Genomic DNA, 20,649 nt, shown 5'->3' with positions numbered 1-20,649 from the left:
ATCAAATTAATATGATTGACGTGACAAAATTATTTTTTTCCCACATGCAACTCCATTCTCTCATTCTAAGGTTTTTATCATATATTTATTTTCAATTGGAAATGCATCATGGTAGTGTGTTAAAATTGAGAACTGTGAATGTCATTAAATGGTGACTATAAAAGCAAAGAAAAGCATGAACATTTATTGCATCATTTTCTTGTAGTTTCTAATTATGCACATTTAATAAACGTATTTAGAATTTTGTTAAATTTGAATGAGTAACAACATATCCTTGTATATCCTTGTTTAATAAATATTATCAAAGCAGATACAGACATTACAGTTTAAAGGCACTTCAGGTATTCACTACAGCATATACCTGCTACGAAACCAAGGTAAAGTAATGAAACCGAAATCAGCGGCTGCGTAAATGTGAAAACTTTCTGAATTTGCCCTGTGACTGAATTTTCTGTGAGAAACCTTTTTTTTTTTTTTTAAAGGAATATGCATGTTTTGAATGATAAATATCATTTACAATGTACAATTTGACACTAAAACGCCAGTTTAAAATGGCTATTAAATTATTTTTTACATTGAGATAATCAAATAACATAATTACATAAAAAATATGTGAATTAAATGTATAACTAATTTCTACAAATGCATAATCATGATTCAGGCTTGCGTTACAACTGCATAAGGCAACTTCACAGCATCTTTAAAAAAAAAAAATCCATGTTTTTAAATTAAAATGTAAACTTCTCCATCTTTTTTGCCTTTAAATGCTTCAAGGAGTCTTCAAGAGTTTGATCTATTACATCAGGAAAACATTTTTTACATGTGCCTTAACCCCTCCTAAGTAGCATCCCTTGTAAACTCGACTCACATTAAGAGCAAAATGGCAACATCTGTTGTCAATGAAACCTACCCATCTATCAGAGGACCTAAACACAACTGAAAAGAAGGTTTGTCCTTGTAATGGTAGATCAAGGCTTGACATCTAATCCATTAGGGCATTCTCCTAGATACTTCCTTATATAAGTCCTTAGTCAACAATAGAACAATGTTAAGCTAATGTGAGAGCTAAATCTACTCAACAGATCAACAGAAGAGAGCAGGACCAGGATTGTCCTCCAGGATGAGGACTAGTTGTTGACTTTAAACCAGGTTGAACTCTTTAAGGTTGTGTCTGAGGATGGTGTCTTTCACAGCTGCGAAGATCAAGCGGATGTTCTCCGTGTCTGTGGCACAAGTGAAGTGAGAGTAGATGGTTTTGTCTTTGTCTTCGTTTTCATCCTGGTACATCTTAAGAATAAACTCCTGGGCTGACTTTGGATCATTTTGGGGGCCTGAAAATTACAGTAATAAATGGATCAATGTAATGTATTGAAATATGTATTTTGATATATATATATATATATATATATATATATATATATATATATATATATATATATATATATATATCTCAATCAGAATCAGAAAGAACTTTATTGCCAAGTATGCTTGCGCATACAAGGAATTTGTTTTAGTGACAAAAGCTTCCAGTACACAGAGACAACAACACACAGACAAAAATTTTTTTTTATAATAATTGGCAAATAAATAAGTGTATAAACAATTGTGCTATAAATGATAATGGAATATGATTGAGTAAGATGCAGGGATGTACTAGGATGGAGGGGTAAAAAATATATATATGGATATTGCACATTTTTATTGCATAAGCATTAAGTGGGGAACATTAAACTGTTCATGAGATAGATTGCCTGGGGGAAGAAACTGTTCTTGTTCCTGACTGTTCTGGTATTTGCAGCTCTGAGGCCCCGGCCAGATGACAAAAGTTCAAAGATGGGGTGACTTGGATGTGAAGGATCCAGAGTGATTTTCTGAGCCCTTTTCCTCACTCTGGATGTATACAGTTCTTGAAGGGTTGGCAGGGGAGCACCATTTACATTACATTTACATTTTATCATTTAGCAGTCGCTTTTATCCAAAGCGACTTACAAATGAGAACAATAGAAGCAGTCAGGTCAACAAGAGAACAACAACAGCATACAAGCGCCACGACAAGTCTCAGTTAGTCTAGTATAGAACGCATAGCCAAGTTTTATTTTATAATTTTTTTTATAAATGAAAAGACAACAAAAGGAAAAGTGCTAGTATTAGTTGGTTTAGTGCAGGCGAAAAAGATGAGTCTTTAGATTTTTCTTGAAAATGAGTAAAGACTCCGCTGTACAAATTGAGATTGGGAGATCATTCCACCAGCTGGCCACAGTCCAGGAAAAGGTCCGTGAGAGTGATTTTGAACTCCTTTGGGATGGCACCACAAGGCGTTGTTCACTTGCACAGCCCAAACTTCTGGAGGGCACATAAGATTTAACCAGTGAGTTTAGGTATGTTGGTGCCGTGCCAGTGGTCGTCTTGTAGGCTAGCATCAGTACCTTAAATTTGATGCGAGCGGCTACTGGTAGCCAGTGTAACCTGATGAGAAGAGGAGTAACGTGAGCTTTTTTTTGCTCATTGAAGACAACCCTCACTGCTGCATTCTGAATCAATTGCAGAAGCTTGACAGTACATTCAGGAAGGCCCGCCAGGAGAGCATTACAATAGTCCAGTCTGGAGAGAACAAGAGCTTGGACAAGAAGTTGGGTTGCTTGCTCTGACAGGAAGGGTCTAATCTTCCTAATGTTGTATAAGGCAAACCTGCAGGACCGGGTCGTTGTAGGAATGTGGTCAGTGAAGCTTAATTGATGATCCATCACAACTCCTAGGTTTCTGGCTGTCCTCGAAGGAGTAATGGTTGATGAACCCAGCTGTTTAGAGAAGTTGTGATGAAGCAATGGGTTAGCTGGAATCACCAGGAGTTCTGTCTTCGTAAGGTTAAGGTGAAGGTGATGGTCATTCATCCAGCTAGAAATGTTACTCAGACAGGCTGAAATGTGAGCAGCTACCGTCGGGTCATCTGGCTGGAATGAGAAGTAGAGTTGGGTGTAATCAGCCTAGCAGTGATAAGAAAAGCCATGCTTCTGAATGACAGATCCAGATGACGTCATTTAAATGGAGAAGAGAAGTGGTCCAAGTACTGAGCCTTGAGGAACCCCAGTAACAAGGTGTTGTGACTTTGAAACATCACCCCTCCAAGACACACTGAAGGATCTGTCAGAGAGGTAGGACTTAACCTACAGGAGTGCGGTTCCAGAGATGCCCATCTTTCTGAGGGTGGACAGGAGAATCTGGTGATTAACAGTGTCAAAAGCAGCAGAGAGGTCCAGTAAGATGAATACTGAGGATTTTGAAGTTGCTAGTCGCAGGGCTTCAGTAACTGAGAGTAGAGCAGTCTCAGCTGAGTGGCCACTTTTGAAGCCAGATTGGTTGCTGTCCAGGAGGTTGTTCTTTACAAGGGACATAGAAAGCTGGTTGAACACAGCTCACTCAAGTGTCTTTGCAATGAATGGAAGAAGGGATACTAGTCTTTAGTTTTCGAGCTGGATTTAGAAATGGTTTCTTGAGCAGTGGGCTTACCCGATCCTGCTTGAATGCTGAGGGAAATGTTCCAGAGTGAAGAGAGGAGTTGATAATGTGAGTAAGCGAAGGTATGGCTGAAGAAGAGATCGCTTGAAGGAGGTGAGTGGGGATCGAATCAAGTGGACAAGTAGTAGGATGATTGGACAGGAGAAGTTTGAAAACGTCCATCTCTGAGAGTGGGGAGAAGGAGGAGAAACAGTGTGTGTCAGTCATTGTGAAGTTGTCCTCAGTCTGTGGTGTGGAGAATTGGTCACTGATGGTTTTGTGAAGAAAACTGCACCAATAATCATTTCAGCAGTCCGAACAGTTGTCTGTAGTCTTCTGATGTCTGATTTGTTGCTGAACCAAACCAGACAGTTATTGAAGTACACAGGACAGACTCAATGACGGCTAAGTAGAACTGTTTCAGCAGCTCCTGTGGCAGGTTTAACTTCCTCAGCTGGCGAAGGGAACCTACAACCTTTGTTGGGCCTTTTTCACAATGGAGTCAATGTGATTGTCCCATTTCAGGTCCTGAGTGATGGTGGCTCCCAGGAATCTGAATGACTCCACTGCAGTCACACTGCTGTTTTATGATGGTGAGTGGGGGGAGTGCAGGGGGCTTTCTCCTGAAGTCTACTATCATCTCCACTCTTTTGAGCGTGTTCAGCTCCAGGTTGTTGAGACTGCACCAGACAGCCAGCTGCTCAACCTCTTGTCTTTAAGCAGACTCGTCACCGTCCTGGATGAGGCCGATGACTGTAGTGTCATCTGCAAACTTCAGGAGCTTGACAGAGGGGTCTTTAGAGGTGCAGTCGTTGGTGTACAGGGAGAAGAGCAGAGGGGAGAGAACACATCCCTGAGGGGCACCAGTGTTGGTGGAACAGCTGTTTGACATGAATTTCTCCAGTCTCACTAACTGTTGCCTATCTGTCAGAAAGCTGGCGATCCACTGACAGATAGAGCTAGGAACAGAGAGCTGGGTCAGTTTGGTCTAGAGGGCTAATGGGATGATGGTGTTGAAAGCCGAACTAAAGTCCACAAACAGAATCCCCAGATAAGTCCCTGTTTTGTCCAGATGTTGCAGGATGAAGTGCAATCTCATATTGATTGCATCATCCACAGACCTGTTTGCTCGGTAAGCAAACTGCAGAGGGTCCAATAAGGGTCCAGTGATGTCCTTCAGATCAGCCAGAACCAGTTTTTCAAATGACTTCATGACGACAGACGTTAGAGCCACAGGTCTGTAGTCGTTAAGTCCTGTTATCTTGGGCTTCTTTGGAATGGGGATTATGGTGGAGCGTTTGAAGCAGGAAGGCACTTCACACAACTCCAGGGATCTGTTGAAGATCTGTGAAAAGATGGGGGCCAGCTGGTCAGCACAGATTTTCAGACAGGCTGGTAAAACGCAATCTGGGCCTGGTGCCTTTCTTCTTTAATTCTTCTTGAAGACCTGGCACACATCATCTTCACAGATTTGAAGAGCAGTAGGTGTGGAGAGGGGGATTGCAGGAGGTGTAAATGGTTGTGTAGGGAGATGGTCAGAATGGGTGTTGGGGGTTTCAAATCTACAATAAAACTCATTCAGGTAGTTAGCAAGTCGTTTATTAGCCTCAGTGCAGGGGGGTGGTGTCTTGTAGTTAGTGATGGCTCTCAGTCCTCTCCAAACTGAAGTTGAGTCGTTCGAAGATAACTGGTCTTCCAACTTTTTAGCTCTAATCTCTTTGTTCAGTGTGTTCCTGGCCTGATTGTACAAGACCCTGTCCCCATTTCTGTAGGCATCCTCTTTAGCCTGACGAAGGTGTCTGAGTTTTGATGTAAACCATGGCTTATCATTGTTGAATGTTAAATAAGTCCTGGTAGGAATGCATATATCCTCACAAAAACTAATATAGGATGTTACAGTCTCTGTGAGTTCATCCAGATCAGTGGTAACAACTTCAAAAACACTCCAATCAGTGTGGTCAAAACAAGATTGTAAATCCTGCTCTGTTTCGCTGGCTCATCTCTTCACAGTCTTTACTACAGCAGATTTAAGTTTCTGCTTGTAGGTTGGTATAAGATGAACCAGGCAATGATCAGAACATCCCAAAGCTGATAGTGGAACAGAGTGATATGCATCCTTTATTGTGGTGTAACAGTGATCCAATATATTACTGTCTCTTGTGGGACATGTAACATGCTGTCTGTATTTAGGCAGTTCACGAGAGAGACTGGCTTTATTAAAGCCCCCAAGAATGATTAAAACAGAGTCTGGGTGTTGTTGTTCTGTCTCTGTGATCTGATCAGCGAGTTTCTGTAAAGCTGAGCTCATGTGCACTTGCGGAGGAATGTAGACACTAACCAGAATGAACGAGTGAAACTCGATCTTTTGTTTATCAATATTTACATTTAAATTAAAATTATCAAATTTTACATTTAAAATTTAATATTGATTAATTAAACCTGTTAATCAATACATAGACATGCTACTTGTTTGTAATGTGCAATCTAAAATGTGATTATATTACAGTATATTATTAAATGTAATAGACTATATATATATATATATATATATATATATATATATATATATATATATATATATATATATAGTCTCTGTTACATACGTATGTAACCCTTGTTCACTAAAGTATTTTTTTAATCTTAATAGTAATTAAGTATTTAGAGTAAAAGTACAAATAAATGCAAAATGGAAAAGAAGCAAATAAATATATGTGACCCTGGACCACAAAACCAAGTTAAGTGTAAATTTTTCAAAATTTAGATTTAGATAGATTCATCTGAAACCTGAATAAATAAGCCTTCCATTGATGTATGGTTAATTAGGATCTGACAATATTTGTTTGAGATACAACTATTTGAAAATTTGGAATCTGAGGGTGCAAAAAAATCACCTTTGAAGTTTTTCAATTGAATTCTTTGCAATGCATATTACTAATCAAAGATTAAGTTTTGATATATTTACAGAAGTAAATTAACTTAATTTACTTTACTTAATATCCTGATGACTTTTGGCATAAAAGAAAAATATAATTTTGGACCAATACAATGTATTTTTGATTATTGCTAAAAATATACCCCAGCGACTTAAAAGCTGGTTTTGCGCTCCAGGGTCACATATATATAAAAAAATCATACACAGCTTTAGTAGCAAGATTTTGTTCAGTTTTAACTCACTTTATCCATTTAGTATTTTGGGATAAGAATAAGAAGCACTTCATCTGTACTTAGTGTCTTTCATTCCAACACAAGAAAACATTTCTGGAATCTGCATCTGAAAAAGCTTTTGTAGGTGTATTTACAGTTTATGTATCTCAGAAGGGACATTGATGCATTTAACCTGCAACTAAAGATGTATAAATAGTGTTTTGTTTTTAACATAAAACATTGAATACTGATATCTGAAATAATTTAATACATGAACAGAAGTCGAAATGTGAAATTAAAACCGCCAGTAGGTGACAATAATTGCCTGTTAATGAGTGGCATATAGAGACTAATTCAGAAACAAAGCATTTGACTGTGTTAATGAGTGAATCACTAAATAATTTATTCAACCGAATCATTCAAAAATTCAATAAGTGACATCATCCATTGCTTAGAGATGCAAAGCAATGCTGTGATCTTTGTTTGGAACTATTTTCGTTGGCAAAATGGAGCAAAAATAAGCAATTTTATGTCTAAAACATAAGTAATTTATCGCTTTACTGAAATTGTATAAAATTATTATTAAATGTGTTCATGCTGATTTTTGAATCATGAATCATTGATGAATCATTCGCGGTTGTGCGCACACTTGTTTGCACATGAGCAAAGGTGTTTTTAGGAGTCTAACTAGCAAACGCCAGACCACTGAATCATCAAACTTGCTTTCCTGCAGTCTGTGTTCTTCTGACTTCTGACTATTTTGTAGTAAGCAATGAACATGCTTCAGGGAAATGTATCAGAGTAAAAGTATACATTTTAATTAGGAAATGTAGTGGAGTAAAGGTTGGCTGATATATAAAAACTCAAGTAAAGTACAGATACTCCCAAAAAATATTTAAGTACTGTGACGAAGTATTATTACTTCTTACAATGCACCACAGCATCCAGCTGTAGGTAGCAGATGCAGATGCTGAGGAGCCAAGCCGTGCCCCCTTTTTGGCATAGGCCGGGATCGTAACAAGAAGGCCAGTCACGGTTGTTATAGAACTACCCACTCAGTGAGATTGGATAACACTGGGAAAAAGTACCTGTTCCACTTGTGACTATACTGTGGACTTTACTCATATGGGATCCACTAAGGTCTCTACATCTGGAACCCAGCCCTTTACTGGTTCTTACATTTTCACTGTGTGAGGGACTGGTGCAGAACGTTCCGCTATGTCTGTCTGCCGAGGATGGAGGAACTCGACAAGGTCTACATTACGGACTCTCTGGAGTGGTTTTTAGCAAGCCAACACTAAACCTGGGCTTCTCAGTGCTTCTGCCCGTTTGAGGTGAGAACATAGGTGGATACTGGCTCCACACGAAGGTTATAAAATGTACAGAACTTTTGAGGTCAACCAGCCCACAGTCCTACAAATATCTATCAGTGAGGCACCACGAGCCAGTGTCTAGGCGGATGTAACACTTTTATTAGAGTGTGCTTGCATCCTGAGTGCTGTGCCTGATAGGCCAGGATGATGGCATCTACTATCCAGTGGGTCATCCTCTGCTTGGAAAAACACATTCCCCTTCCACCTCTGTAACAGACAAAGGTCCTGATCTGAGGTCCTGAAGCTTTGTGTCCAGTCTAGGTATCATCTTAAGGCATGGACGGGACAAAGCAAAGCTAGGGCTGGATCTGCATCCTCTGAGGGGAAGCGCTTACTGGCTCTCCACCTGATCCCTGAACGGAGTAGTGGGAACATGGGCACATAGCCGGGCTGGGGCCTCAGGATTACTTGAGAGTCAGCCAGCCCAAACTCTAGGCATGATTCGTCAGCCAAGAATGCATGCAGGTCCCCTATTTTCTTGATGGAGGCAAGCAGGAGCAGAACCTTCATTAATAGAAACTTCAACTGAAGGCTCTAATGGGCCCTGCTGTTGTGCTTTGAGCACGAGAGACAGGTCCCAAGAGGGTACAGAGGTGGGCCGGGGTGGATTTATCCTTCAGGTCACCCTAAGGAACCTGAAAACCAGGACAGCTTGACTCTGATAGGGCATCTTTGGGGGTCTTCTTGAGAATAGCACCACTCGACGAACAGGTTCCACTTCAAGACGTAAGATAGTCTAGATGGTGCTCTCGCCGAAGTGATGGAGTCAAGTACCCCCTGGGGTAGGTCACTTAGAACCTCTGCATCCCGTCCAGGGACCATTCATGAAGTTTCCAGAGGTTTGGACGCAGGTGCCACAGGGTGCCCCGTCTCTTAGTCAGTAGATCCTTCCTCTGAGGAATCTTTCAGGGAGGGGCTGTTTAGTTCCTGAGGGGCTCATTAGTTCCTGAGAACCAGTTTCGAGTGGGCCAGTAAGGCACCACAATCAGGACCTGCTCCTCGTACTCCCCGATCTCGCAAAGTGACATGATGCACGTCCCGCAATGAGAACATGACTCATCCATGAACGCCACCCCAATGTGCTTAATGCCTAGACATGTGAGGCAGCAATCGTGACTATCACCCGACGCCAGGTAACGACTGCATTCAGAAATGCACGGGTGATATCGCCTTTACAAAAAGAACAAAGCTATTTTAACTTGGTCAAGAGCACAGGGGAGATGACCGCCTGCAGCACAAACAGGGGGTAGTGCAGCCTGATGTGTGGCCACCACCGCTGAAGTGCCGTACCACCAACTTGTTCAGTCTCCTTCTTTCAGTAGAGTAGTTAAGAGCAAAACTATGTGATCGATTGGCTCCGAAGCTAAAAGCTGGTGTGCATTGCACCTGCTGCCTTTTTATGTCCACGCTGTGGATGCAATCATTGCATGCCATTGTGCAATGGCTTTTTCTGTTACACTTGAAGTGGATTGGTTTCTCTAAGCGAGATCTCAGTTCATCAGTCATTACCGACGTGACGCCAAAAGTGACCGACTAAAGGGAACAATAAATATCAGATCTTTTAATCATTGATATTTTAATTGAATTACATATAGAGGTGAATTAAACAATTTGAAATCTAATCAATACCACAGAACTAATATCACAAAGACAAGTCACAAGTCAATAAATATATTTTAAAGAGCAGATTATTAGAGTTTGGTTCAGGCTGTAAAATCTCATGTAGTGCAACTTTTTTAAAACTTAACATTTTAGGAATTAATCAATTTATGATATTTGTTAAAAAATAATATTATAATATACACATTTATCATATACCTATGTATACATACATATTATATATTAATAATACACATATATACATATTTAAAAACTTTTATATAAAAAAAAAAGTTAATACTGTGTACACACACATAATCCAAGTGTCCCTTGATGGTTACTCCTATTTAAATGGTATTTAAAAAGTTTTTTTTTCACAGCAATCCTAAATTAAACTCATTCCTATAAAATAATATTGCGGTTTATTTTCACCAGAATGACTAATTAAAAATGATTAATTCCTGCCTTGCAAGCATTACCTAAAGAAGTACCTTGTGTCCCAAGTGAACTGCTTATGAATGACTCACCTGTGAATTCTGGGAAGTAGGTGGCCAGGTGAGAGTGCACGATCTTCTCCTTCAGGATGTCTGTCTTATTAAGAAAGAGAATCACAGACGACTGCTGGAACCAAGGATATGTGATGATGGTTTTAAACAAAGCTTTACTCTCCTCCATCCGGTTCTGAAACACATGAGACCATTTCAAATCCACTCAGCAGACATGAGCATGAAGTCACAGAGGAACAGCCTGCACGAGGATGAACTCAAAGTGCACTGACCTCATTGTCACATTCAGCCAGGACCTGGTCGTACTCGCTCAGAGCCACCAGGAATATGATGGAGGTGACGTTCTCAAAGCAGTGGATCCACTTCCTGCGCTCGGATCGCTGACCCCCGACGTCCACCATCCTGATGACATCAGATAAACATGAAAGATACATAGTGATTTAATGGAGATAAACTAGAGCAATCAATATACAGCAACATGTTACTTGCATGGGACAAGCGATTGTCTTAAAGTTAGTCCACAAGTTTTGACGCATATCTTAGTTTGGTAACACTTTTTTACAGCATCCTTGTTAGACATTTTGCATGTCCTTACTATAGTAATAAAAATGAAATATATGCATAATTACATGCAACTATCCCTAATCCGAATTCAAACCATATAGTAAGTTCACATGATTAATTATTATTACTCAGTACTTAATTGTATAATTACACTGTAGCAAGTACAAGAAAATAAAGTGTAAGCCTTATTTCTTATCATTTTAGTGAAGAAATCACACATCAGGAGTCCATGAAATCCTTTGTTAATTTTTTAGGTAAGACTTTATTTTAAGGACCAATTTTCTCCATTAACTAGAAAACATATTATTACTAGCATATTGAATGTATATTAGTACTTATAAAGCACATATTAATGTTTTATTCTGTGTGACCATATTTTAGATCCCTTAATCTAAAATATCTCTTAATTACCCCATACCTAAACTTAACAACTGCCTTTCTATTCATAAGCAGCCAATTAGGAATTTATTGAGCAAAAAGTCCTAGTTAATAGTGACAATTCATTCAAATCAAAAGGTTTAATATTTCTTAAATGTAATAAATTGATAATAAATACATTGGTACAACTGTCCTGATAATATAATGAAAAACAAAGGCCTCTTAAAAAATAAAATTGTTGAAAAGATTTTTAATACTTTTCCACCAAATTAAAATCACTTACTTTAACTAACGGTCAATAAGTCTGATAATTTTACCTTTGTAGGACAAGGCAAGGTGTGAAATGGTGTATTGTGACTCCCCAAAAACTTGAAAACATGATTTTTTCATTACACTTAAACTATGGTTAAAAATTTGTCAAAACTTGCTCAAAATCATGAAACCAACTTAAGTGCAAAGAGGACATTTCTAAGAATTTGGCGCAGGCATTTAAAAAAAAATGGTCTCTCTTGAAAACTCGTCCAGCTCAATGTATTTTTGCCTGTGACGAAACCCAAGTGTGGACGCACCTGAAGATGACGTTCTCCAGGTCGAAGGGATACTCGATGATACCTGTGGTGGGAACCCTGACTCTCAGAATGTCCTGCTCTGTGGGGACGTATGCAGCGTCTGAAATCCGATCCAGATCACTCAGGTAGCTGTCACAGGGGGAAACAAATACTGTGGTCAAGTCACGGGCTGAGCTGATCAAACCGGTTTTACACCATAATACCACACATGAACAGATATGCTGGATATTTAAAGAAATGAAAATGATTAGAGAAAGCACACTTTCTAATACTGGACCTCCACTTGTGAATGAATAAGTGCACTTAATTGCATTCAGTGTGCACTTGTGTACTTAAAATCCAAAAAGTATATATATTTTTAAAAAGACTCTTTCTGATAATATAATATTATTAAAATAAAATGCCACTTAAGTGTATATTAAAAAGAGTTCGCTTTCATCAATGTTTTTTTTAACACACTTAAGTTCACTTTTTCAAATAATTTCATACTTAAAAATGTTACTATAAATTACATTTGAAATCATTGTTTTAATAATCTCTTGTCGTGTTTTAAAGAAGCACACTTATTTTGATGTGTCGCCTAACATACTAAAACACATGTAACGTACTTAATTATAATTTTAACTGTTGTATTATTTGATATGACATTTAAAGTTAATATAGATTTTTTTTAAATGCACTAAATTGCAACTTAATCATTATAAATGTGTAATTAAAAATACATTTTAATACATGGCATACCAGAAGTATATTTTAATTTAGCATATTTTTGCTAGCACATTCGGTAACATTTCAACCATGTTTCAAAGATAAAAGAAGTAATTATGAAATTACATATAAATGTATTTATATCCTGCTTAAGAGGGTCAAAACACTCAACTAAGTACTTTTATTATAAATCTTTACTATAATTCCATTTACAATTACATATAATTGAAAACATTATATTCACACTTAAGTATATTCTTTTAAAGTATATTCTAAGTACTCTTTTAAAAAGTATGCTACTTTTTTTCAACAACAGTCTGCAGAATTCCCAGCTACAAAGCTCCCAGTCAAAATGCAGTGATTATAGCATTTTAAGTGGTTGAAAATGACAAGACTGACTATTTGGCAGAGTCAGTTAGCTGGTACTCTCGCCGGCGGTCGTAGCATTCCTGAATCCCAGTGTCGTTCCATAGACTCCGGATGGCGCTGAATTGGGCCTCGTCCAAACTCATGATCTTATCCACCTCAATATCATTCACCAGTGTACCATTAGCCTGCAGAGACAAGCACAGCCAATCAGGATTGACCAGCATCTCCCCAAGGGACCAATGAGAGTGTGCGGTCAAGAGCACAGCCAGTTAATGAAAGTGGAGCAGAGCGTATAAACAGAGCGTAAAAACTTCTAGAAGGAAATAAACAGGTGAACATTAAAAAACACCATTGTGAAGTTTAACAAAACTATAATTTTGACATTTTTGACCAATTTATTATCAAATATGCAAAGACCAAAATGAATATATAAGAATATGTATGTTATCTTGAATATAAAAGTGTATTTAGTCTTGTTTCAATGGCAGATTTTTAGGGTTCCTGGCAGCAAAGAATGGGAACATTTAGGGCTGTGTAAAAAATCGAATGCGATTTTCATGCGCATCTCATCAGTAATGATGCTCCTGTAATTAGAAGTATATCTCCAGCATGTGCATTCAGATCAGGGTTGCCAGGTTTTCACAACAAATCCTGCCCAGTTTCTTCTTAAAACAAGTCCAAAACTAGCCCAATCGCATTTCCGGGAGGTTCGCCGATAAAAATTGCTTCCCGGGGTTAAAATAACATTTTTTGGAAGGGCTGCCCTTGTAAAATTTGTATTTTAGGGGCTAAATATCACGTTATTGGTATTGGTGTTGCTTCAAATCGCGGACATGAAAAACAATCGCAGACTTGGCAACATTGGTTCAGGTGGAGCGGCATTACTACACAGAGCCTTAGTCTACCGACAACTAACACAAAATCGTTTTTGTGTAGATTGTTACTCGGCTCGGTGTAGTAAATGCTTACCAAGTCTGTGGTTGTTTTAGTGTCCGCAGGTCAAAGCGACCCCAATACAAATAACGTGATATTTAGCCCCTAAAATGCGAATTTTACCATGGCAACCATGCTAAAAAACGTATATTTTAACCCCGGGAAGCAATTTTTATCGGGGAACCTTCTGGAAGCGAGATTAGGCTAGTTTTGGACTAGTTTTGAGAAGCAACTGTGCAGGATTTGTTATGAAAACCTGGCAACCCTGATCTGAACGCACGTACTGGAGATATACTTCTAATCACAGGAGCATCTTTACTGATGAGATGTGCATAAAATCGCATTCGATTTTTTGCACAGCCCTAGGAACATTATTTTTCTGATTTACTTTTCTGAAAACCAGAAAAACGTGGTAGGGTGGTGTCAAATTCAACCCACTATTTAGGCACACACACACGCCCATTCATTCAACAATAGCTGACGCTATAATAGGTGCATTTGTACTTTTGTAACCTCAAAACTGTTCAGGCTGAAAATGCATGGAAAAAACTGCTAAGGTGTGATCAAGAAATTTATCTACGGTTTCCAAATTTGCATGTGTGTGTGTGGTACCTGGTTTTCTGCGTTAGCATATGCGATCTTCAGCATGTCCATAGCTCTGACCATGGACTGCATGGCGCTGATCACGTTCTGGTGGACGAGCTTAATGAAGCCCTTCTTATCTTCATCAGTATAACCCGAGCCATGAATGATCCTCATCTGTTTAATGAACGTACTCTTGCCACTCTCACCTGTGCCTACAAGAGAGAAAAGACAAATGCATCCTTCAGCATCTGCACTAACAAAACAGTACCATGTTTTTTGGACAGATTACCAGGGTTTATGAATAAATACAATGCCATGTACGTTTGTATATCAATATAGCACTGCAAGTCCTATCTTTTTTTTTTAAAGGAAAATAATGCCAACTCCAAAAACCAGGAATTATTTACCTTTATGCTTCAAAATGTTTTTTTTTTTAAATGCATGAGAAACTGTAATGGCTTGGTCTCTGGTTTTGTGGCTTTGATTAAATAACTCAAACGGTAGGGTGAATCTGTCCACTTCTCATTTGTATATTTTTTCCCCAGAGATGAACAAAAAGTAAATCTGTTTAGTGTTGGGCTGCTGTAGCAAGACAAGCCTGAAATGATTCTGTTCGGCAGGCTGAACGTGCGGCTTGCCAGAGTTGTGTTTATATTCTCCAGCTGCTGTGTCTTTACTCAGGACAGCTGGAAGATGGATCATTTCAAAAGGTCGAAAGTCACAGAGAATATACAGAGGAGTGGGGAATATATGAGCATGCTACACTCCATCTTACACCATTCTGAACTACTGTATTTTCTCAGTCTATTAGTATGCATGGATTTTTTCATATCTCATATTCCATATATTAACGGCTGATCAACTGAAAAGCATAATTACTGTAACTAGGAGGCACTAACGAAACATTGCTGTTTGCTTGATCACCCAAATCAGCCAGACACAGCAACACTGGCTCAACCAATGACATGAGTTTAGGGCGTGGCTATTTGATTTTCTGACCAATGGAAGATGTGAGCATGTTCTGCAATTCTGTTTGGTAAAACTCTAGATTTAAATTAATTGCAAAAAGGTGTTTATGTATCTACATTTATGCCTACATTGAAAAAGTGGCATCATTTATGCAATTCTAATTGCAGTGTAAATGCATTCATGCCACCTTTAATCAGTCTTTACAGTTATACCTAAATGCAACTTCAGGTGCAGCTTCTGAAAAATGTTGAAAAGAATTGAAAAAAACATTATACTTATAAGTTGTCAAAATATTTTTATAAAGAAATTTTTTCTTGCAATGTCTACTCAATGCTAATCCCATTTTACCCGATAAAGACTTTAAATGATCTTTTTGGTGGTTAGATTACAAATGTTAATTGCACATCCCAAATACACACACACTGCAGTGTAAATGCATTCATGTCAACTTTGAACAGTCTATGTAAATATATATATATATAAACAAGGACAATGCCTGAACTGAGCTGCACAGAGTCAAAAAAAGAAAAGAAAAAAATGTATATTTGAGAAAAATAACACCAATAACTGCAGTCGTTTCCTCCGTCAGAGATAGTAAAAAATCAGAGAAGATAAAGGAGTGAAGGATAGAGCCGAGAGGAGAAAGAGTTTGAGGAGGGGTGTGTGTTTCACTGTTTTTGTTTAAAGTGCCGCGTGGCAGAATATCTGTCTTAGTCTTGGCCAATAAACAGTCCCTGAGTGGAGTGAGAGTCTCCACACTAAAGCCATTATTCAAGCCTACTTCATGTGTTAAAGCAAACCCTCAGCTTCACTAGACACTCACTTACTAATCATATTTCTTTCTTTTCAGAGCAGTGGCATTATGATTTAACCGAATACAGACTTTGTATGTACAGTATATATAAATTAAATTCAGATTTAGGATAAATTGAGACTTCAGAGGCTGATTTACTGACTTTGGCAGAGCATTAACTCTCGAGGGAATGCCTTATAGCCACATGTTTCTGGAACATAAGATTTCACAATAATGCTCTCTGCAGTCGGACAATGAGGCATGATATAAATATATAAAGTGTGTTTTCTGCTGGAAGTGAATGGCCCATTTTGGTTGACACTTTTACAGCTGTCTGAGAGAAGTGCACTTTCTGGATGGCTCACTGTTTGTTAGTGTGCACTGCTGTAGTGTATAGTGAGTACATCAGTCAGAAAGTGCTTAGACACATTACATAATCTGTTATATGGCTCATTCATAGTTCATATTTCCTTCAGTGTCGTCAGCTTCAGTACATGTTTTTCTTTAAAGATGATCAAAAAAAATTTGAGCTTGAATTATTTATCAGCCAGTTAACAGAAAAGCTAGGGCAGGTTTCAAAACAAAAACTCTGTAAGTGCCAAATGCGAGTGAAATTGTCCCTGCCGAGTGCAGGAATTGTTTCGGTAAAACTACATTTTCTGAGTTTGTCATCAGAAGGTGTGGACAAAAAAAAAAAAAAAACTTGTGGGATTTCAAATTTGAAATGAAAATTTCTTCTGTGGGCCATTTTCCATTCAACAACTCTCCACTTTGCATGAATTAACATCTTGAGAATGTCCTAGCGACATTGCGATGCTTTACACAAATGAAAATGACCAGATTTGAATGAGTTCAATCCAAAACCAAGAGTCATCAGCTTTAACTGAAAGTCCCAGAAATGCATTTCACCATGATGTTTATTCAGCTGGGAAGTGTACAATGTGGGTGACCACAGATTATGATAAAAAAATATATTATTATTGTTATTATTATTTGTATTATTTTTAAGTATACATCTGTTAAAAGCCACAGTGAGTTGTAGTCACATTCACATGCGGAAAATATAATGAATAACACATAATTATGGAGACGTCCAAAAATATATTTATTAATTATAGACTAAATATACTAATGGTCAAACATTTGGAATAATAAGATTCTATTGTTTTTGAAAGAAGTCTCTTTTGCTCACCAAGGCTGCATTTATTTGGTAAATAATACAGTAATATTGTGTAACAGTTTTCTATTGTAAAATACTGTAAAAAGTAATTTATTTCTGTGATGCAAAGCTGAATTTGTAGCATTATTACTCCAGTCTGATCATTCAGAAATCATTCTAATATGCAGATTACATTTCTTATTATTATATATTATAACATTGATAATAATAGTAAGAGGCCATCATTAATAATTGTGTACCAATAATAATTGAGTATCAAGTAATTAGGGCCCGAGCACTGCAGTGCGAGGACCCTATTGGAAATGCTCCATTTATTATTATTATTTCATATTTTTGATCACATAAATTAACTTCAGACTTAAGAATAAGTCACTTTAAAAAAACATAATTATTCCAAACCTTTGACTAGAAATGTATGATATTAAATCTAAATTTTTACGTTTCCAAACATAAAAAAAAAAGCAGTGTGTATTTTGTCACAAACAGATGAACAGAATGTGTTTTATATAACTAAGAACAAATCATTTTTGATATAATATGTTGATAAAGACTGTAATTGTTTGGCACTGGTCACACCTGAAATTATGTCACTTTTTAAAGACACAAAAATATCCCATTTACACACACCCACCCACACACACAACGAAAGCACAATGCAAATGTTTAGTTTTACATATTGTAAAGCACGTCATTATACAACATTCTCATGTTTGACATTTATAAATAAAAGGTGTATTGTAAAGGTGATGTAAACGTGACCTTTCTCGAGGGCCGAGCTCTTAATGTGCTCAGTCAATAATGACTCTACTGGGAGTCTGCTTCAGTTCACACACTCTGCACACGTGTGTGTATGAGTCCACCAGACTGTTACAGGTAACTCAAACCACACATGCACATCCGACAAAGCCTTTTCTCCTGCGTGTTGTGTTAGCGTGTTGTTGAGGGAGGCAGTGCTGTTGAGGAAAGTTTGTTTAGAGTTCACTGCAGGTCCTGCTTTGCATGCTTTTGCATAATAAGAACAGAGACAGTGGCCCTGTGGCCAGCAACGGCTGTATAAAACGGTGCCACAGCAGCGAAACCACACAGGCATTTCTTTCTAAAAATCCACACATGCACACAGACCCCCAAAACATTAGTCAACAAATACGGCTAGAGCTTTTCTAACTTCAGCCATTTTTATTATTTTTTTTACAGTTATTTCAGTAGATGTATTATATCCGTTCCCCTTATAAAATAAAGCACACATTAGGATAATTTTAAAATACTTAGTACGGAAATGACGTACTTTAAAATAATATACTTAAGTGTGATCTGGATGTAATGATTTCAGATACTGAAGTGAATGCTATCTGCAATCAAATGAAAATGTATAATAGTTTATATTCACATGAAACGCAGTTAGTTGTTTTTTGACCCACTTAAGTAGGACATAAGTACATCTTTATATGTAATTTCATAATCATTTTTATTGTTGCAGTTATGGTAAACTAATACTTTATTGTGATTTCTATTGAACCATGTATTTGATGTATTTAAATATATGTGTAATTACACATTTGTTATGAATTTAGTACATTTATATATGTTAACTTTAAATATAATAATAAAAAATAAATAATAAAAGTACATTACATGTGCTTTAGTTGGCGCCTCAAAATATGTGTACATCCTCAAATCATGACAAAAGATTAAAACTTTTACTTTAACATCACTATAAAAAGCATCTTTTTTGTTTCTTTAAGTACACTTAAGTGGCCTTTCATTTAGCAGTCCTATCATCTACATTACCTGCAAGCAGCCTACAGATGTTTAAAAGAACAAGTTTAGTTTATCACAATATAAAGATGTCAATATATATATATATCCCTAACTAATCAAGCATATACTGTATATTAAACATCTGTATCTATTAGTAGGCTAAATCTTTTTTTCACAAGTTAATAACTATGAAGTTTATGAAGCACACGTCTTACCCAGCAGCAGTAGTTTGAGTTCCCTACGCGAGTCTTTCTTGTCTTTTCTCAGTTGTTTCTCTATCTCCTGATTTATCCTCTGCCGTTCCTTCTCCTCGGCAGACATGCAACATCCAGCCATGATCTCTCTTTATCTCTCTCTCTCTCTCTCTCTCTCTCTCTCTCTCTCTCTCTCTCTCTCTCTCTCTCAGAGTCCTGTCAATTTTAAAAGAGCACAATCTTCAGCACGCTAGAACAGCTTCTGCTCCACACCACAGTCTGAGAGTTCATGAAGGGGCTCCTCCTTTAAAAGTCCTCTGAACATAATCTCCAGCGGTTGAGCAGAACTTCAGTCTGGATGTCCAGCGGCAGGAGAAGCAGAGCTGGACTCTCATGCGTCGAGACAGCAGAAGATCATCCTCGTGTCAGTGAAGTGCATCTGTGCTGCTGTCAGTCGCCAAGGGGGCGGGGCTAGGCGGGGAGGGGCGGGGCCGGGCCGGGCGGACCACACCTGCACCAATAAGGAAGTAGGATGTCCGCATATTTTTCCGGGTATAACTACTTCACCACTTCATTATGTTTAGTGCATAAAAATCATATAAAGATTTATACATGTAATATTCAATTTAATATATTATATCATATTATATTTAGGGTCTTTGATTTTTTAACGTCCTTTATTCTCAAATAAAGTAAAACAGTAATATTGTGAAATATTATTGGGCTACAATTAAAAGTAACAATTTTAAGTCAATATATTTAATATATTTTAAGAGTAAATAATTTGTGTAATGCAAAGCTGGGTGTAACATGACACAGAAATAATTCTAAGGATTCTTTGATGAACAAAGCTCAAAAAAACAGTATTTATTTGATCTTACTGAGTCAAGTCAAGTCACCTTTATTTATATAGCGCTTTAAACAAAATACATTGCGTCAAAGCAACTGAACAACATTCATTAGGAAAACAGTGTGTCAATAATGTTAAATGATAGTTAAATTCAGTTCATCATTGAATTCAGTGATGTCATCTCTGTTCAGTTTAAATAGTGTCTGTGCAATCATTTGCAATCAAGTCAATGATATCGCTGTAGAATAGATGAAGTGACCCCAACTAAGCAAGCCAGAGGCGACGGCGGCAAGGAACCGAAACTCCATCGGTGACAGAATGGAGAAAAAAAAAACATGGGAGAAACCAGACTCCGTTGGGGGGCCAGTTCTCCTCTGACCAGATGGAAAAATGCAGTTTTACAAATGCTAGAAACGTGGCTTTCTAAGGAAAGATTGCCATCAAATAGCACACCTAGGTTCCTAACCGATGATGAGGAATTGACAGAGCAACCATCAAGTCTTAGACAGTGTTCTAGGTTATTACAAGCAGAGTCTTTAGGTCCTACAATTAACACCTCTGTTTATTTTTTTCAGAATTTAGCAGTAAGAAATTACTCGTCATCCAGTTTTCCAGGTAAAGTAGTTCATAAAGTCATTACTGCTGTGATGTTGGGAAATGTCAACACTTGTTGAGGCTCTAT

General features: G+C 37.7%; 1 protein-coding gene across 1 annotated transcript; it reads right to left on the bottom strand.

Moving 5' to 3' along the window:
• Positions 1 to 76: 76 nt before the first annotated feature.
• Positions 77 to 19,557, bottom strand: LOC113043384 (guanine nucleotide-binding protein subunit alpha-14-like). The gene is made up of 7 exons (XM_026202729.1): positions 19,139 to 19,557; positions 14,251 to 14,435; positions 12,736 to 12,890; positions 11,629 to 11,757; positions 10,390 to 10,519; positions 10,139 to 10,292; positions 77 to 1,331 (listed from the first exon to the last, which is right to left on the bottom strand). The coding sequence occupies exons 1-7, from the start codon at positions 19,257 to 19,259 to the stop codon at positions 1,141 to 1,143; spliced, it is 1,065 nt and encodes a 354-aa protein (XP_026058514.1). The 5' UTR covers positions 19,260 to 19,557; the 3' UTR covers positions 77 to 1,140.
• Between the last annotated feature and the right edge of the window lie 1,092 nt (positions 19,558 to 20,649).

This window comes from Carassius auratus, chromosome 25 (assembly GCF_003368295.1).
Source record: "Carassius auratus strain Wakin chromosome 25, ASM336829v1, whole genome shotgun sequence".
NCBI lineage: Eukaryota > Metazoa > Chordata > Actinopteri > Cypriniformes > Cyprinidae > Carassius > Carassius auratus.
This window is presented reverse-complemented; position numbering and strand designations above follow the sequence as displayed.